Source organism: Scleropages formosus, chromosome 21, assembly GCF_900964775.1.
Source record: "Scleropages formosus chromosome 21, fSclFor1.1, whole genome shotgun sequence".
In the NCBI taxonomy this organism is placed as follows: domain Eukaryota; kingdom Metazoa; phylum Chordata; class Actinopteri; order Osteoglossiformes; family Osteoglossidae; genus Scleropages; species Scleropages formosus.
This window is the reverse complement of record NC_041826.1, coordinates 3,462,298-3,476,311: the sequence shown is the minus strand read 5'-3', so window position 1 is coordinate 3,476,311 and position 14,014 is coordinate 3,462,298. Positions and strand designations below refer to the sequence as shown.

General features: G+C 39.8%; 1 protein-coding gene across 5 annotated transcripts in view; it reads right to left on the bottom strand.

Annotated features, from left to right (window-relative positions):
* The window catches only part of LOC108924287 (low-density lipoprotein receptor-related protein 1B-like), a 368,874-nt gene that overhangs the window by 42,666 nt on the left and 312,194 nt on the right, over window positions 1-14,014 (bottom strand). For all 5 annotated transcript variants that reach the window (XM_018735562.2, XM_029247286.1, XM_029247287.1 and 2 more), the window contains 5 exons: window positions 13,383-13,502; window positions 11,824-11,943; window positions 5,869-5,985; window positions 3,181-3,287; window positions 1,831-1,963 (listed from right to left, as the gene is read on the bottom strand). In XM_018735562.2, coding sequence (XP_018591078.2) covers window positions 1,831-1,963; window positions 3,181-3,287; window positions 5,869-5,985; window positions 11,824-11,943; window positions 13,383-13,502 — 597 coding nt within the window. The remainder of the gene's footprint in view (window positions 1-1,830; window positions 1,964-3,180; window positions 3,288-5,868; window positions 5,986-11,823; window positions 11,944-13,382; window positions 13,503-14,014) is intronic.

Sequence of the window (14,014 nt, the reverse complement as noted above, 5' to 3'; positions counted from 1 at the left end):
AAACCATCTCCATTAAACTTTAAAATTCCTCTTGGTCTCTTGGCTGATAGCTCTGTGCAGTTAAAAGGACACACAAGCAATTAGTAACATTGCACAAAGAACATTTGTGCATTGCTCTGTGGTATATCCACAAGGAATTCCAGTGAATAATTGAAGCAACTTTATGCTGAATTCAGAAGATATTCATAGAAACATTTTCGTTTCCCCATCTCTGTAGATGGTTTAAGGTCATATATAAACACTATAATTACGCAAGCAAGAAATTAAGTACTCTGTCAATATACCAACCAGTTAAAATGAAGAATTGAGTTAACATGTCAGGTGGATGCTGTTGAGTTTATTGCTTTAATTTTAATTGCAATAAAGCCATTTGTAATACTCAACTACACCTTATTCACAGTTCCTAAAATCACTGGTCCCCATCTCATGTCTACATGCCACCTTCAAATCTAAAAATTCAGCTTTTCCTCACTTAAAAAGTGCTCAGGATGTTTTTTTTTTTTTTTTTTTCCTATTGGCATGTTGCTGCCTAAACCTAGACACTAATGAGATTTAGTGCTATTAGTCAATTCTTGCTAGCAACCCTTTGAGAAGAGAAGTTATTGTTGCTTTATGCTGCACTAGTCCTAACAAATCAATATCCCTTTAGAGTGTAGTGACCAAACCTGGACAATATTTCAGCTGAGATATGCTGTTACTTCTTAATCACAGAGCATTTTAAGTTGACATTGATTAATATATCTGCTGTAAATACCTAAAATACATTTTCATTGACCACTTCTCCTCATCAGGGTTGTGGTTGTCCAGAGCCTATCTTAGAATCACTTGGAGTAAGACTATGTGGGGTAACACCCTGTACTGGACACCAGTCTATCACAGGGTGGCGACCCACACTCACACACTAAGGGCAGTCTAGCATCACCAGTTGACATAAACTGCATGTCTGTGGACGAATGTGGAAATCACAGCACCTGGAAGAATATGCAATCTCCACACAAACTGAACCGGATTCAAACTTAAGCCCAAAAACCTTGGGTGCTGTGAGCCCGCAAAGCAACCTGCTGCAAATACCTAACTATTTCTTAAAAAGTGAATGTAGCCATCCTCGAGTTTCTTATAACACCTGTCATGTAAATTTATTTCAAAGTGGATTCCTTTTAATTTACACTTACAGAATTTTAGTTACTGTATGCATCTGCTCTATAATTTTCTATCTTTAAGTAAATTATTTCTTGCCCATTTTACTGCAGAACCTGATTTTGTTTCACCTGCCAGAATGTATGTAACTTACAAACATGGGAAAGCGTAACAGTCCCAGTACTGAGCCCAGTGAATATGTTGCTTTACCATTCTACAGTTTAACTTCAAAAACTTAGGTATTCAATTCTTTATCAAGTTGAATATACATTCCCCACTGTCTTTAATTTAAATCTGAGTCTTTATGTGAAAATGTATTATGCAGGGTAAATCTGATATTTGATATGATATAAGATGACACTGCGCGTATGGAAAGTATGTCAATTTTCCCCTCTATCAAACAGGAGCTGTATCCACACAGCAGCGGCGAGCTCATTAATTGGTCTTTTTGTTTTAAAGGCCAGAGCACTGGTCTTTGCCTGAAACGCTCCTGGCTATACTCTGTTCTAATGATAAATATTTAAATATTTCGAATATATTTATTAATATAATCTTTTTTATGAAATCTTCAGTGAGCCACTTTTTTTTTTTTTTTTTTTTAATTCTTGAACCTTGAAACAAATAAATGTGTTATTATTTTTTTTTTTTTCAGGAATTTTTTTGTTTTTATTCTGCCAGACAGGAAGCCCCTACCTGTGCCATCGCAATCGTTCTCGTCCTCGCCCATCTTGCAGTCCTCCTGGCCATCGCAGAGCCACTTGCGTGAGATACACTGGTTATTGGAGCACTGGAACTGGTCCCCTGAGCACCGTGCCTCACAATCTTTCTGCAAACACCCAGAGGAGAAAGTGTCAGTTATACATCCATGGCACCTGACCTTGGCCTCGATGTACAATCTTCCTGTGTCTATCAGCTGCATAACCCAGATTCATAATATCTGTATAAAGATACAGTCATGGTTGGCTTGCCCCCAGGAGGGTGCTTCATTTACATTTATCAAAAAAGAAAACCCTGACTTCATGAAAGACATTAATCATAAAGGAGCAGCTGGTAGTGTAGTGGTTCGAGCTCCTGCCTTTGGACCCACAGGTTGCAGCTGTAATACCTTTGAGCAAGGTTCTTTTGGTAAAATTGCTCCAGTAAAAATTACCCAGCTGAATAAATTGGTAAATAATTATAAGCAACTTAACACTGTAAGTTGCTTTGGAGGAAAGTGTCAGCTAAATGAAGTAACAATCTAATGCCTTCTTAATATTTCTACCAGGCCTCTCACAGACACTCCTGTCCAGTAAGGCACGGTTTTCTAAGGCATACCTATGAACAAATTGAAACAATGGATACTCCTAAGGTGGGATAGTAAAAAAAAAAAAAAAACTGATGAATAAGTAAAGCATCACTGAAAACCATGGTGGTCTGCTGCATTTGTGTGTTGTGTAGAACAGTATCATTGCCAATACAAGACAAATGGATGCGTTCCTAGAAACATTACCCAGAGCTGTGGTGGGTAACTATAGCAACGGAAACAAATACACCACAGTATAAGTTTCAGAATATTCCCCTCCCTAATTAGGTATTGTATTATGCATAAAGTAACCTTAGTTTGTCACTGGATAATTTTTCATAGAGGTTAATTTCCCACACAATGTGTTATTGTAAATTCTTTAACCTAATACTTAAAATTTATGACACTGCATTTCCTTTTACAATACGATGCGCATATTTAAGATGATGCGCAATATGAACATTTTCAGCCATTTTCAACATCTTTTAAACTTTATTTACCCACTGTCTTTGAAACTTTACTTACAAAATACAAGGCAAACGTTTAGTTTTTCTTCACTCTGGTTTTCAATTTTATGTTTTTCTCTCTGCATTATGTCTTATAGTATAAATACTGCATTAGTGCAGCGAAAAGTAATGTGAAAATTATTTTTATATTATGTTTATGTATTATATTAGTTTTGTGTACTTGGATTTTATGTGCTTGGATCTTTAAGGGAGAAAAAGAATAAATGAAATAACCACAGAGGAATGACCACTGACCTCGTCAGAGTTATCAACACAGTCGTAGTCCCCATCGCAGCGGAAGCGTGCAGAGATGCACTCCCCATTAGAGCAGGCAAAGTCCTTGGCAGTGCAGGTCACTGGCTCTGAGTTGCGTACAAAGCAAAACAACAGATGGACTGCAGTACATTTCTGTACTTTGGTAGTTATCAAACCTACAATAATCAAGCCCATTTTTACATTCTCTTTAACAGTGTGACTTACTTTGTGCATGACGCACAGGATGGCAAAGCACTCAGTATAAAAAGTTCAAAGTTTTCAGTTTCAGATTCTTGATAGTATAATTTCATTATTTTATACATTTCATCTGCCTATTTAATAAGGCCGAGAGGGTTGCAGTTTTCTGTATTCACGATCAGCATTACAACTGTGTTACAGAAGTAACACAGATCTTATTGGGACTACCAGCTGGAAACCTTGCTTAGCCCCATCAGCAGATTTACAGCACATCACCTGAGGACTGAAAGCGAGCGCAAAGGGCAGCAAAGGGTCTGACAGCAGAACTACGGGGCTTCGTTTATTACCTCGCCCCTCTAGCTTCCTGGGCAGCACCAGTGGAACCCCTCAGGTGGTCTTAAGGCGGCCCCACTGCACCCCACCTGCTCAACAGTGACCTTTAAGACTTGCTGTTTCCTCGCACGTGCATGTAATGCCACTGGTGGTACAAACCATGACTTCAACCATTCATCAAGTGAAACATTTACATATTTTAAGATTAATAGCAGATATTGTGGGATATCTTAGAATATGCTTTGTTTTGCATGGATTATGTCTACGCATATCTGTACTTCATAAATACATGGTGCATATAGTATTCTGAGCCAGAAATATACACATAAATTATGGAAATGTATTTCTGAAAACATAGTTTCCTCTCCTGTGAGTTGCTGCATATGAAACTTGCTTCATTCTCATAAACAAACTGTGAAGTCTGCAGTTAAATACGTTCCTTTGGGCAGGTAGAGCAGGGAGGAAATCTGTCTTTTCACATGAACCTAAAGAAAAGTGCCACTATTTCTAGTTAGCATCTCCATTTGTTGGAGGATTCCGGTTTGAGGTCTAACGCAAACTTCAAACAAGTTAAAATGCAGACCAGAAACACAAAGGACAATGAGGACAGATATCCCCAGGACGACTAACACGTTGATGTGAGATCAGGTGTTACACCTCTCCCCCACTCCAGATCTTCATATTATGTGTTTGACTGTGATAGTCAGTACAAAAGAGAAAATGTCCGGGTGATGAACCCACTTAATTACACAGCGAGATTAGGAGATTCACAATAAAGACATTGCAAAAGGAACAGAAATAGGCCACAAAGGCAAGTTGTAATTAATAAACGAACAATGGCTGAGCTTTCAAGTTCAGGCAAACTGACAAGATAATTGCTCATCATGGGAGCTGTCGGCTCGAACGTAACCGAGAGAGAGTCAGGGCTCAGTTTTCATCAGTTACGACTCCCAGTACATGGCAAATATAAAAAGTTCAAACACAACAGGACAGTGGATTACAAAATAAAGCCCTGTCAGAAATAACTCCCAGTTAGTTCAAATGTCTGAGAATGGAAACACTGCAAAACTATAGCCTGTGATACAACAAACAAGCGAACAAACAATTAAAGAAACATTAAATATAGAATCACTTGCAGCATAATTCCATGAAAAAACAACAGTACTACTGATGGTACACCCCTACAATCAGAAATAAAGAACAATTCACAAATGTCAATTCCAAACACACAGCAGTTTTTATAACTACAGCAGATGACTTTAACCATTTCTGACAACACTGGATACAAGTAATACACCACTATAATTGAAAGAATACCATTCTATTACTGCACAAGGCTTTCCGGAATCAATAACTACACCCTTAGCCATTATACAGCACCTCCTGTGCAATTTAATAAAGACAGACATTGTTCTTCCACACTCTATAAAAGGCTTGTCAATCACAAGCTCTGTGATCCAGTCCCTTGTTGACCTTTACGATGTTCTGAAACACTTCCTTCCATCAAGAACAAAGGAAGAACCACCTCCCCCTTGTGTTACCCGGATTCCAATTCTTTCTTCTCATTTTGTACATCTGGGCTGGAGTACCAGTATAGTGGAAAATAGCCTATTTAAATGTGATGAGGAACATGAATCGTGAAAGGTCTGGCATCCAGGAGTGGAGTAAACAAGGCAGCAATCCCAGGCAACCTAGGGGTGATGGCCAAAAAGAGAGATACCTAAATAGGGGAGCTGAGCTTTAATTTTGAGGCACTGGGGCTCAAAAGCTGGGGCAAATAGATCCCAGTGCCTGGAGGACCAGTCTTTTTAGCTTCTTTTGTGCTGTCTTTATCCCCCTCCACTTCCTCCCCAATCAGAAAGTCAGAACAAAGAAATGAGCTCACAATGGGTGCAAGAAAGAATTCAGAGAAAAAAAAAAAAAAAAACCCAATGACAACCTTCTGGTTGGATGGCAGGATCTTACTACAGAGAACCAACATCAAAGTAATTTTTTCACAAATGAGAACGTGCAAAATACCATATGGAGAGGAAAAAAAAATGTTTCCTAGTGCTTACTGAATTGTGTAATTCTATGCAGTTCTTCGACAAGAATGAAGATCACACCGGCAATTTAGCTGTAATAACAAATAAAAAGTTGTAAAGCAGCAAAGCTTACTGCAGTTTTCCTCGTCGGAGTTGTCTCCGCAATCGCTTTGGCTGTCGCACCTCCAGTGCTCTGGGATGCAGTTGTTGTTTCGGCAGCGGAATTCATGAGGGCCGCACGTCTTCTCATCTGTTTCCAAGCAGACACGCAACAAGGAGAGTGTTAGAAAACGTATGCAAATGGCTGCTGTGCAATCACACTGTTAGCAGCATTTGCTGTACCCCCAGCTGTTGTGTTCAAGGTGTGAAAATAAGAGCTCTTGAAACATCCCACGAGGAGAGAGCTCTGGTTACAAAACCAGTAGGGGAATATATACTTGTTCTAGAAAAATAGACTTACTTTTGCTGCAACACATTTCAAATAATTTTAAACATCCTGACGAAAAAAAAATGACAGTCATTGAAATAACAATGTACATATAGACATTAATTAAAAGGTCAGTCATTTTTGTAGAAATGATTTCAGTTTATTAACTTAATAAATAAATAAATAAATAAATAAAGGCCCATGAAATTTAACTGGTTGAATCATCAATTTATCTGTCATGTTCTGCTCAGCTTGCCATTATGGGAAATCATAACTGAAATTGTCTTGTCAAATTGTCAGACCTTTAATCCTACTGTGAAGAGATTGAATAAATGTATGAGGCTTTATTAATCAACACTGAACACATCACAATCTCAGGTTTGAGCACTAATCCCACACTTGAAGCATTAGCAGAATTCTAATGTTATTCTGATCTCCAGAAGAATGTTAACTTCTAACATCTCGCTACCTTATGTGCTTGTAAGGAGTCAATGGGGCAACATTATACAGAAGAGGTTATCACACGCACACACACACACACACACACACATTTTCCAAACCGCTTGTCCCATACGGGGTTGCAGGGAGCCGGAGCCTACCCAGCAACTCAGGGCGTAAGGCCGAGGGGGGAGGGGACACACCCAGGACGGGACACCAGCCCGCCACAAGGCACCCCAAGTAGGACTTGAACCTCAGACCCACCGGAGAGCAGGACCCGGTCCAACCCACTGCGCCACCGCACCCCCTAAGAAGTTATTATTCTAATATAAAAGAAAAAAATATGAATGACATAAAAAATACCTGCCATGGCAATGATCTATTTACTACAACATATATTTTCACCAATGGCAAAATTTACTATTTCCCTAAATTATTTTTTTTAAGAGAGGTCCTTTGTAGTGCAATTCAGAGCAGTCAAGAGTATTTATTGAATTCATTATTTTGCAATTTTTTTAGATTTGCAGATGACAAGTACAATGCAATGCATTTAACACCTGTTTATGCACATTTTCTTGGGACTTTGTTGATTTGCTGCCCCCATTTGCTGTATTAGACTTATAGAGGAAACGCTACAACAGGTTCACCTAGGATCAACGTTCAGTGTGGCAGCGGACTGAATAATTCATGCTGGATAAATGGAAACCTCCACTTAGCTGCCATGACACTAATGAAATCTTTTTTAAGTGACACTGCGAAAAACAATATCACGATTCTGTGTTTTGGCCCATTAGATTGCAGGCAGTGTTGCTAAATGTCACTTCAAAGGAGTGAACTGTTTATGGGTAAAATGAAATGCTTACCAGCACAATACATTAGGTGCTATGAAGGTAACAAGGTTACAGTTCCAATATGACTTTGATCGCTCTTAGAATGTCCTCATTTGCAGGCTGGTCAGCCTGGGCAAGCAAAATGTGTTTATAAGGTCCACGGTTGTGTCCTGCTATTTTATCATTATGTGGTCACTAGGGAGTTACATAAACAGCTCTCTAAAAAGCATTTTCAATAGACAAGCCTGATGTTAATGAACTTTACAAGTTGCATCTGATTGTAGGCATGTTTTTGCATTCACCTGACAATGACTGCTAAAATCTTGATGAGAAGATCTGAGACAGAAAAACATCTTCTAATTAAATCAAACAATGGAAAAAATTTTTAAATACTTTACATACGATTTCAGTGTCATTCTTGACATAAGGTATATAAAGAGAAAATCAAAATCAAAAATGTAAACTCAACATTTTATACTGGGATTTATATGAAATAGGTTTGTATGGTTTTTTTTAATTATTTTGGAGCATAGGAAATGTCAGTTGCAGGGGTTTACGCTAGAAACTAATCAACTTGTTGCAATGTGTGAATAGTGTTTGTAAATTAGGTGAACTAAAAAGAAATTCTTTAAACTTCAAAAAAATCTGACAAAAACCAGATACAGTACTTAGAGATGCAAAGACCATTTCTGCTTTAGAAAAATACTAAATATTTAACGTGCTGTAAAGGTAAGGATTGTGATAAGGTGCCAACAGTGTAAAAAAAAGGAGAGAAAACTCTGCAAATTCCTTCATATCAAGTTAGATGCTCATGGCCATACATAAGATAGAAGGCAAACAGGAGAAAGTGGCACATACACACAACCTAACCTGCATTCAAGCCATTGCATGTAACAATTACTCTCTAGTGAACATGATTTATATGACAAAATATGAATCTGACATTCCACGATAGCTGCTGAAATGGGGAATAACAAGAGTGTCAACTAACTTCTGTTACTTTTTACTGTGAAAATGGAAACAAAACATGTTGGGACTTATGAGATGAATTACCAGACTAAGATAAGAGCATGCATCATCTCTGGGTGACGGAAAAATCAATTTGGACACAACCAAAGCCACGACACATTAATTACAGAGATATCTGCTAGCTAACATGGCTTTCAATTTGTCATAAATCAGCTTACCTGTAAGACATCAATTGGTTATGTTGTGATCCTCCTGAGACCTAGCCATTCATTTTGTTTTCACTCAACATATGCTTTTAATTGTATCTCCCAAACTGCATACCCTATATAATACACACACACACACACACACACACACACACACACACATTTTCTGAACCGCTTGTCCCATACGGGGTCACGGGGAACCGGAGCCTACCCGGCAACACAGGGCGTAACCCTATATAATATGCAATGTTAAATACAGTAAAGTATAAAACAGGTGTGTATTTCAGTATACTAGAAATAATAAAAAAGTATATGTTTAATTAAATAAATCACATTCAAATCTATTCACTTTCCCAACGTACAACTGTTGAATGTTGGATTAACATACATAAACAAAAAGTGGCTAGTAGATGAGCCTCATAGCGTGAAAAAAATTGACTCATAAATAAAGTCATGACTTCAAGTCATAGATAAAGTCATGACTGGCAATAACTTGCATGAAAGGATAATACAAAACTATCTTCCTCATATTCAGATTTTTTCATTGTTTGCTTACTGTATGAATGGAAGAAAACAATCAGTTTTGCTGTTCTTTGTCCTCTTTTGATCTTAAGATATTTGTGTCCTCAACAACATGCTATTTTTATTGTTCATTAAATCAAAAAAGGATCTTTCTAAAAAAACATATATACCTTTTAATTTGTTTATAAATGCTTGGTATTCATTGTTTGACACTTTTTAGGATAATAACTTTGGAAACACACACAGTCTAAACTGCTTGTCCCATACGGGGTCGTGGGGAGCCCGAGCCCAACCCGGCAACACAGGGCGCAAGGGGACACACCCAGGACAGGACCCCAGTCCGTCGCAAGGCACCCCAGCGGGACTTGAACCCCAGACCCACCAGAGAGCAGGACCCGGTCCAATCCACCGTGCCACCGCACCCCCTCACTTTGGAAACAGCCAGACACTATTTCTTCTTTCTGGATTTTCACTGCAGTAGTGAAACAGATCCACCACTCGGGCCAATCGATATTTTCAAGTTCAAAGACATGCAATCATCACCCAGTCTTGGGGCTTTTGTTTCAAGACAAGAAAAATAGCTTGTAGCAACGACCACCTCAAGCTCTTCTGTCTTTAGTATCAGGAGAGAGCTCTGAGCATCCTTATTGTTTCTTACTGTGGCAGTGGAACTGTGGTGTATACCTTTCAGAGAGCCGTCACTTTTAAATATAACTGCACCAAATGTGCTCTGGCCAATGACTATCATTTATATGAATGCCTCTTTTCCTTTTGGCCATTGGTAATGCCTGTAAAGAGGCAGTTCATAGCATGCTGTCAGAAAACAACTTCATGACAAATGCCAAACTGTGAAACACATTATTTCAGCATTTTTATTATAAAAGTTTGATGGTAGCAGAAATCTCAATCACACGATACACTATTATATTATATTATATTATATTATATTATATTATATTATATTATAATAATAATAATAATAATAATAATAATACACACATAAGAGAACAGTATAAACCATTTTGTAATAGTGTGTCAGCGAAAATATCACCAAAACTAAAACAGCAGAAATCCATGCAAATTTCATCCAATTGAACTTGATTACTAGCAGAGCAGGGTGATGAAAGGAGATATACAATGGTTACAGTCATGAACAGGGTGCTATCAAAGCACAGCCAACAAGCAGGACAACACCGTTAGCTTCGGTGAATCACCCACCCCACTGGGAAATAAGCGAGTGCTTTCCCAATTTTCACCCTGAATTAGCCGTCTGCGGTTCCATGTCAGACTCGGCCATCCATTACATCCCCCTTGTATGCCAAAAGAAGCAGGAGACAGCTGGCGTTTGCTGGTCTCATTCACACCCATGCCCACTCACTTCTCTGTGTCACACCACGTGTCACATGGCACAATGTGGCGTGAAGCTCCTTACAGGTGACTCGGCAAACTGCAGGGGTCCCAAATAACTCTGTAATGGAGAATCTAAAACACCTCCAAAAGGCAGCTAAGGACTCTGCTGCTTCAGATGGTCTCCGTCACAATCAACGAACCTGGACCCCTTAGGACTCAACAAGAGTGATAAAAGCTTCTTCAATGGCGGAGCCCCCTGGGAGTCCTGCTCTAAGTGATTTTACAAGTCTGTTAAAGTCAACCATTCTTAATGAGGGCTGCTTCATGCACCATTATCCAAGGCCCAAGAGACATAAAAATGCCGGTCTGGTGCCCAAGTCCCGTTATCGCTCTAAATCAGGCATCTTGGCACTATCAGTGACCCTAAGCTTCCAGGACAGCATGCACTTCACACATGGAACAAGGAATATAACTAAATGTCGGTATGCATCAGTGCTCAGTCCTTTTTAGTATAGAAAAGTCAAACTACACATTATGGAATCAAAAAGACATCCTCAATATATACTGAGAACACACACAGGCTGAACCTGCTTGTCCCGAGCAGGGTCGTGGTGAACCAGAACCTAACCCGGCAACACAGCGTACAAGACTGGAGAGGGAAGGAACACACCCAGGACGGAACAGGACGCCACGCCACTCCATTGCAAGGCACCCCAAGCAGAACTCGAACCCTAAACCCACCAGACAGCAGGACCCAGCCAAACCCATTGTGCCACTGTGCAACTGCGCCCTCTCCACAATAATAAATGAAACAAAAGAAAAAACAAGGTGCAAAAAATAAGTGTAAAAAGATCAAAATAATTTCTGGTGTCTGGGGCAAGGACAAAAATATGACCAGGTCAAAGTTTTTGAATTCCGTATTTTCACCAGCTTGTGACAGCTTGACCATAAATACAGCAAGTAACATAATTGCTTAATTTAAATAGCTAAGGATCATGTTTTTCTAAAGAATTTCAGCCCCGTTTCCAAGATTCTTAAGATGTACCTATAGGAGGTGTTTTGGACATGCCCCCCCAGGAGGCAGAAGGTTGAAGGAGTTTGTCCACTGATCGATCCTCCGCAAGACAAGAAACAGCGATTATTTGCAAAGTTTCCCTTGTTTCTGAGCTATTTATGTATAAGTGCTTCAAAGGCTATCCACTTGCCTCTGTGCCACAGGCTCCATCTGGATAAATAATACACAGGACTCCATCTGATGGATAATATAGAAAAACTGCCCATCCATGTTCCAACACTGACCAATTTAGCTTCAGGCCGGAGATGATCGACAGCACGGTTTCACCTACCACAGCTGGCCTCATCTGACCCATCAGCGCAGTCCGGGTCCTCATCGCAGACCCACAGCCTGGAAATGCAGTGCATAGTGGTCTTGCACTGAAACTGGTCTGGGGAGCATGTGCTCTCCGCTGATATGAGGTCAGAATTTCGCCCACACAAAGAAAGAGCAAAGAGACAAGAGAAAAGCAAAACTGTCAAGGTAGCTCCAGGAAACGTTGGACTACACAGACAATTCTGCAGAGCTTTGCTTGATTAGAAGCAACTAGATCTCAAAAAAACAAAGAAGTACAGAAACAGGAATCATATTACATGGACCTGGCTGTTCCTTTATTGTAAAACATGTTCTGAAGCTTCTTTACATTTTTAACAGAGTGCGGTATATTAACACCCTTGCAAATGATTCAGTACATTTTATACTACCCTGTACCACCATGTAATCCAGATCCCCAGCTCACACCCAGAAGAATTTAAAACCCAGTTAATTCCCGCCCTCCAGACATGATTATTCCTAGTAAAATCTCCCTGTGCTAAACTAATCTTTTTCTGGGGAGAACGTCATCGATAGGAGTTGTGAGTGCTGCCGAAATCCAGCCTACACAGAGCTCAGCAAACATATGGAGCATTTACCACAAGCCCTCACTGCACTTAAATCACATCTGTCTCACAACTGAGGCCACCTGGGAACTGAACATGACAAGGAGGAGAAGGAAGGATCTGGGTGTTACACTTAGCTAGGATGAGATTCCCTTGGTCTTTTATTTTTCATTCTGTTCTTCTTAAAAAGCTATATGGATTCACCTTATGACAAGTGTCACTTTAATTTCTGAAAATAAGATGAGGTAAATGTAGACTTGAGAAAAAGTCACAGTTTGAGGGACTGCCTTCGAAATCCTGACCAGCACCTTGTACATAGTGAACAATGAGGCAGTCTTTCAGCTGAAGTGCTGAATCCTGCATTAATGTGCTTGACACCACCTAATGAAAAACTGCACTTAAAATCCTCAAAATCAAGCTGGAATCAGAACTGAAGGTGCACACACATAGAGAGAGACAGAAAAATAAATTAAAAAATAAATAAATAAATAAATAAATTCCATGCATGCTTAGAGAGCTTCAGAATCTTTCCATCCTTTATAGGACTGGACTTTCTAAATCACTGCCTGCATTAAAAATGAAAACCCAGATTTGTCTGAGCTGTGAAATAATTACATCTTACAAGATTAATCAAGGCTCCCACAGTCTTGCACTACAGTTTGAGATCGCCAGCCATTGAATTTAACGACCCACAGACATTTGTCAAAGTTGTAACAGGAAGAAAGCGTGGGGCGCACTCGGGGAGTGAGATAAAGTGGCTATTCTCCACAGCCTTCACACAGGAAATGACTTCTCTTGTGCCCACAGTCCGGCCCTTTCAATACCTCGCTACTGTCTAGATATGTCACACGTGAAGTGAGGTTGGACAAGGTGGTGCCACTGCAAGATTTCATACACAGCACCACAAACCCTGTCATGGGTGTTCACCGGTTGGGTTTTGTGGGGGGGTTACAGGGCAAAAGAGGAATCTTACGGCAGTCCATTTCATCCTCGCCATCCCCACAGTCATCGTGACCATTGCAGCGCAAGTTGAGCGGGATGCACTTCTGCTTGTGGGTGCATTTGAACTGTCCTGACAGGCAGATGTACGTGTCTGGAAATACAGATTCAAAAGGCAGAAATGCAGTCATAGATCCTCTGTTAAAAAACTATAGATAATAAATATATCAGCAATACCGAATGGATACTAGTAATAAAAATAACAGCAATAACAGTCCCTATTATTCCCCTTTATTTTGCTGACACCTCTTTGTGAAGAATATTGTATAATGTATTTTGTAGTAATTTACACATTAATGCAGCAGGTTATTCTTAAATGAGCTTTCAGTGAATCAAGGGTACTACAGGAGTGAGTACTCAGGAGTGAGGCTTAGACTATGGACCTTCAAATTTTAAGGTGACAGCCACAGCCAGTACACTGTCTGCAGCCCACATTCAACCATCCATCAAGCTACTCATCTTATAAGCTGTTCCAGCAAGCTAAGGTTGCTGGGCTAGGCTAACTCCGTTACTTCTATATTACTCCTAACCAACCAATGTCAACAACCACCTGTCCCGAGCAGGGGTTGCAGCAATCTGGAGCCTAACCCGGCAACACAGGGTGCA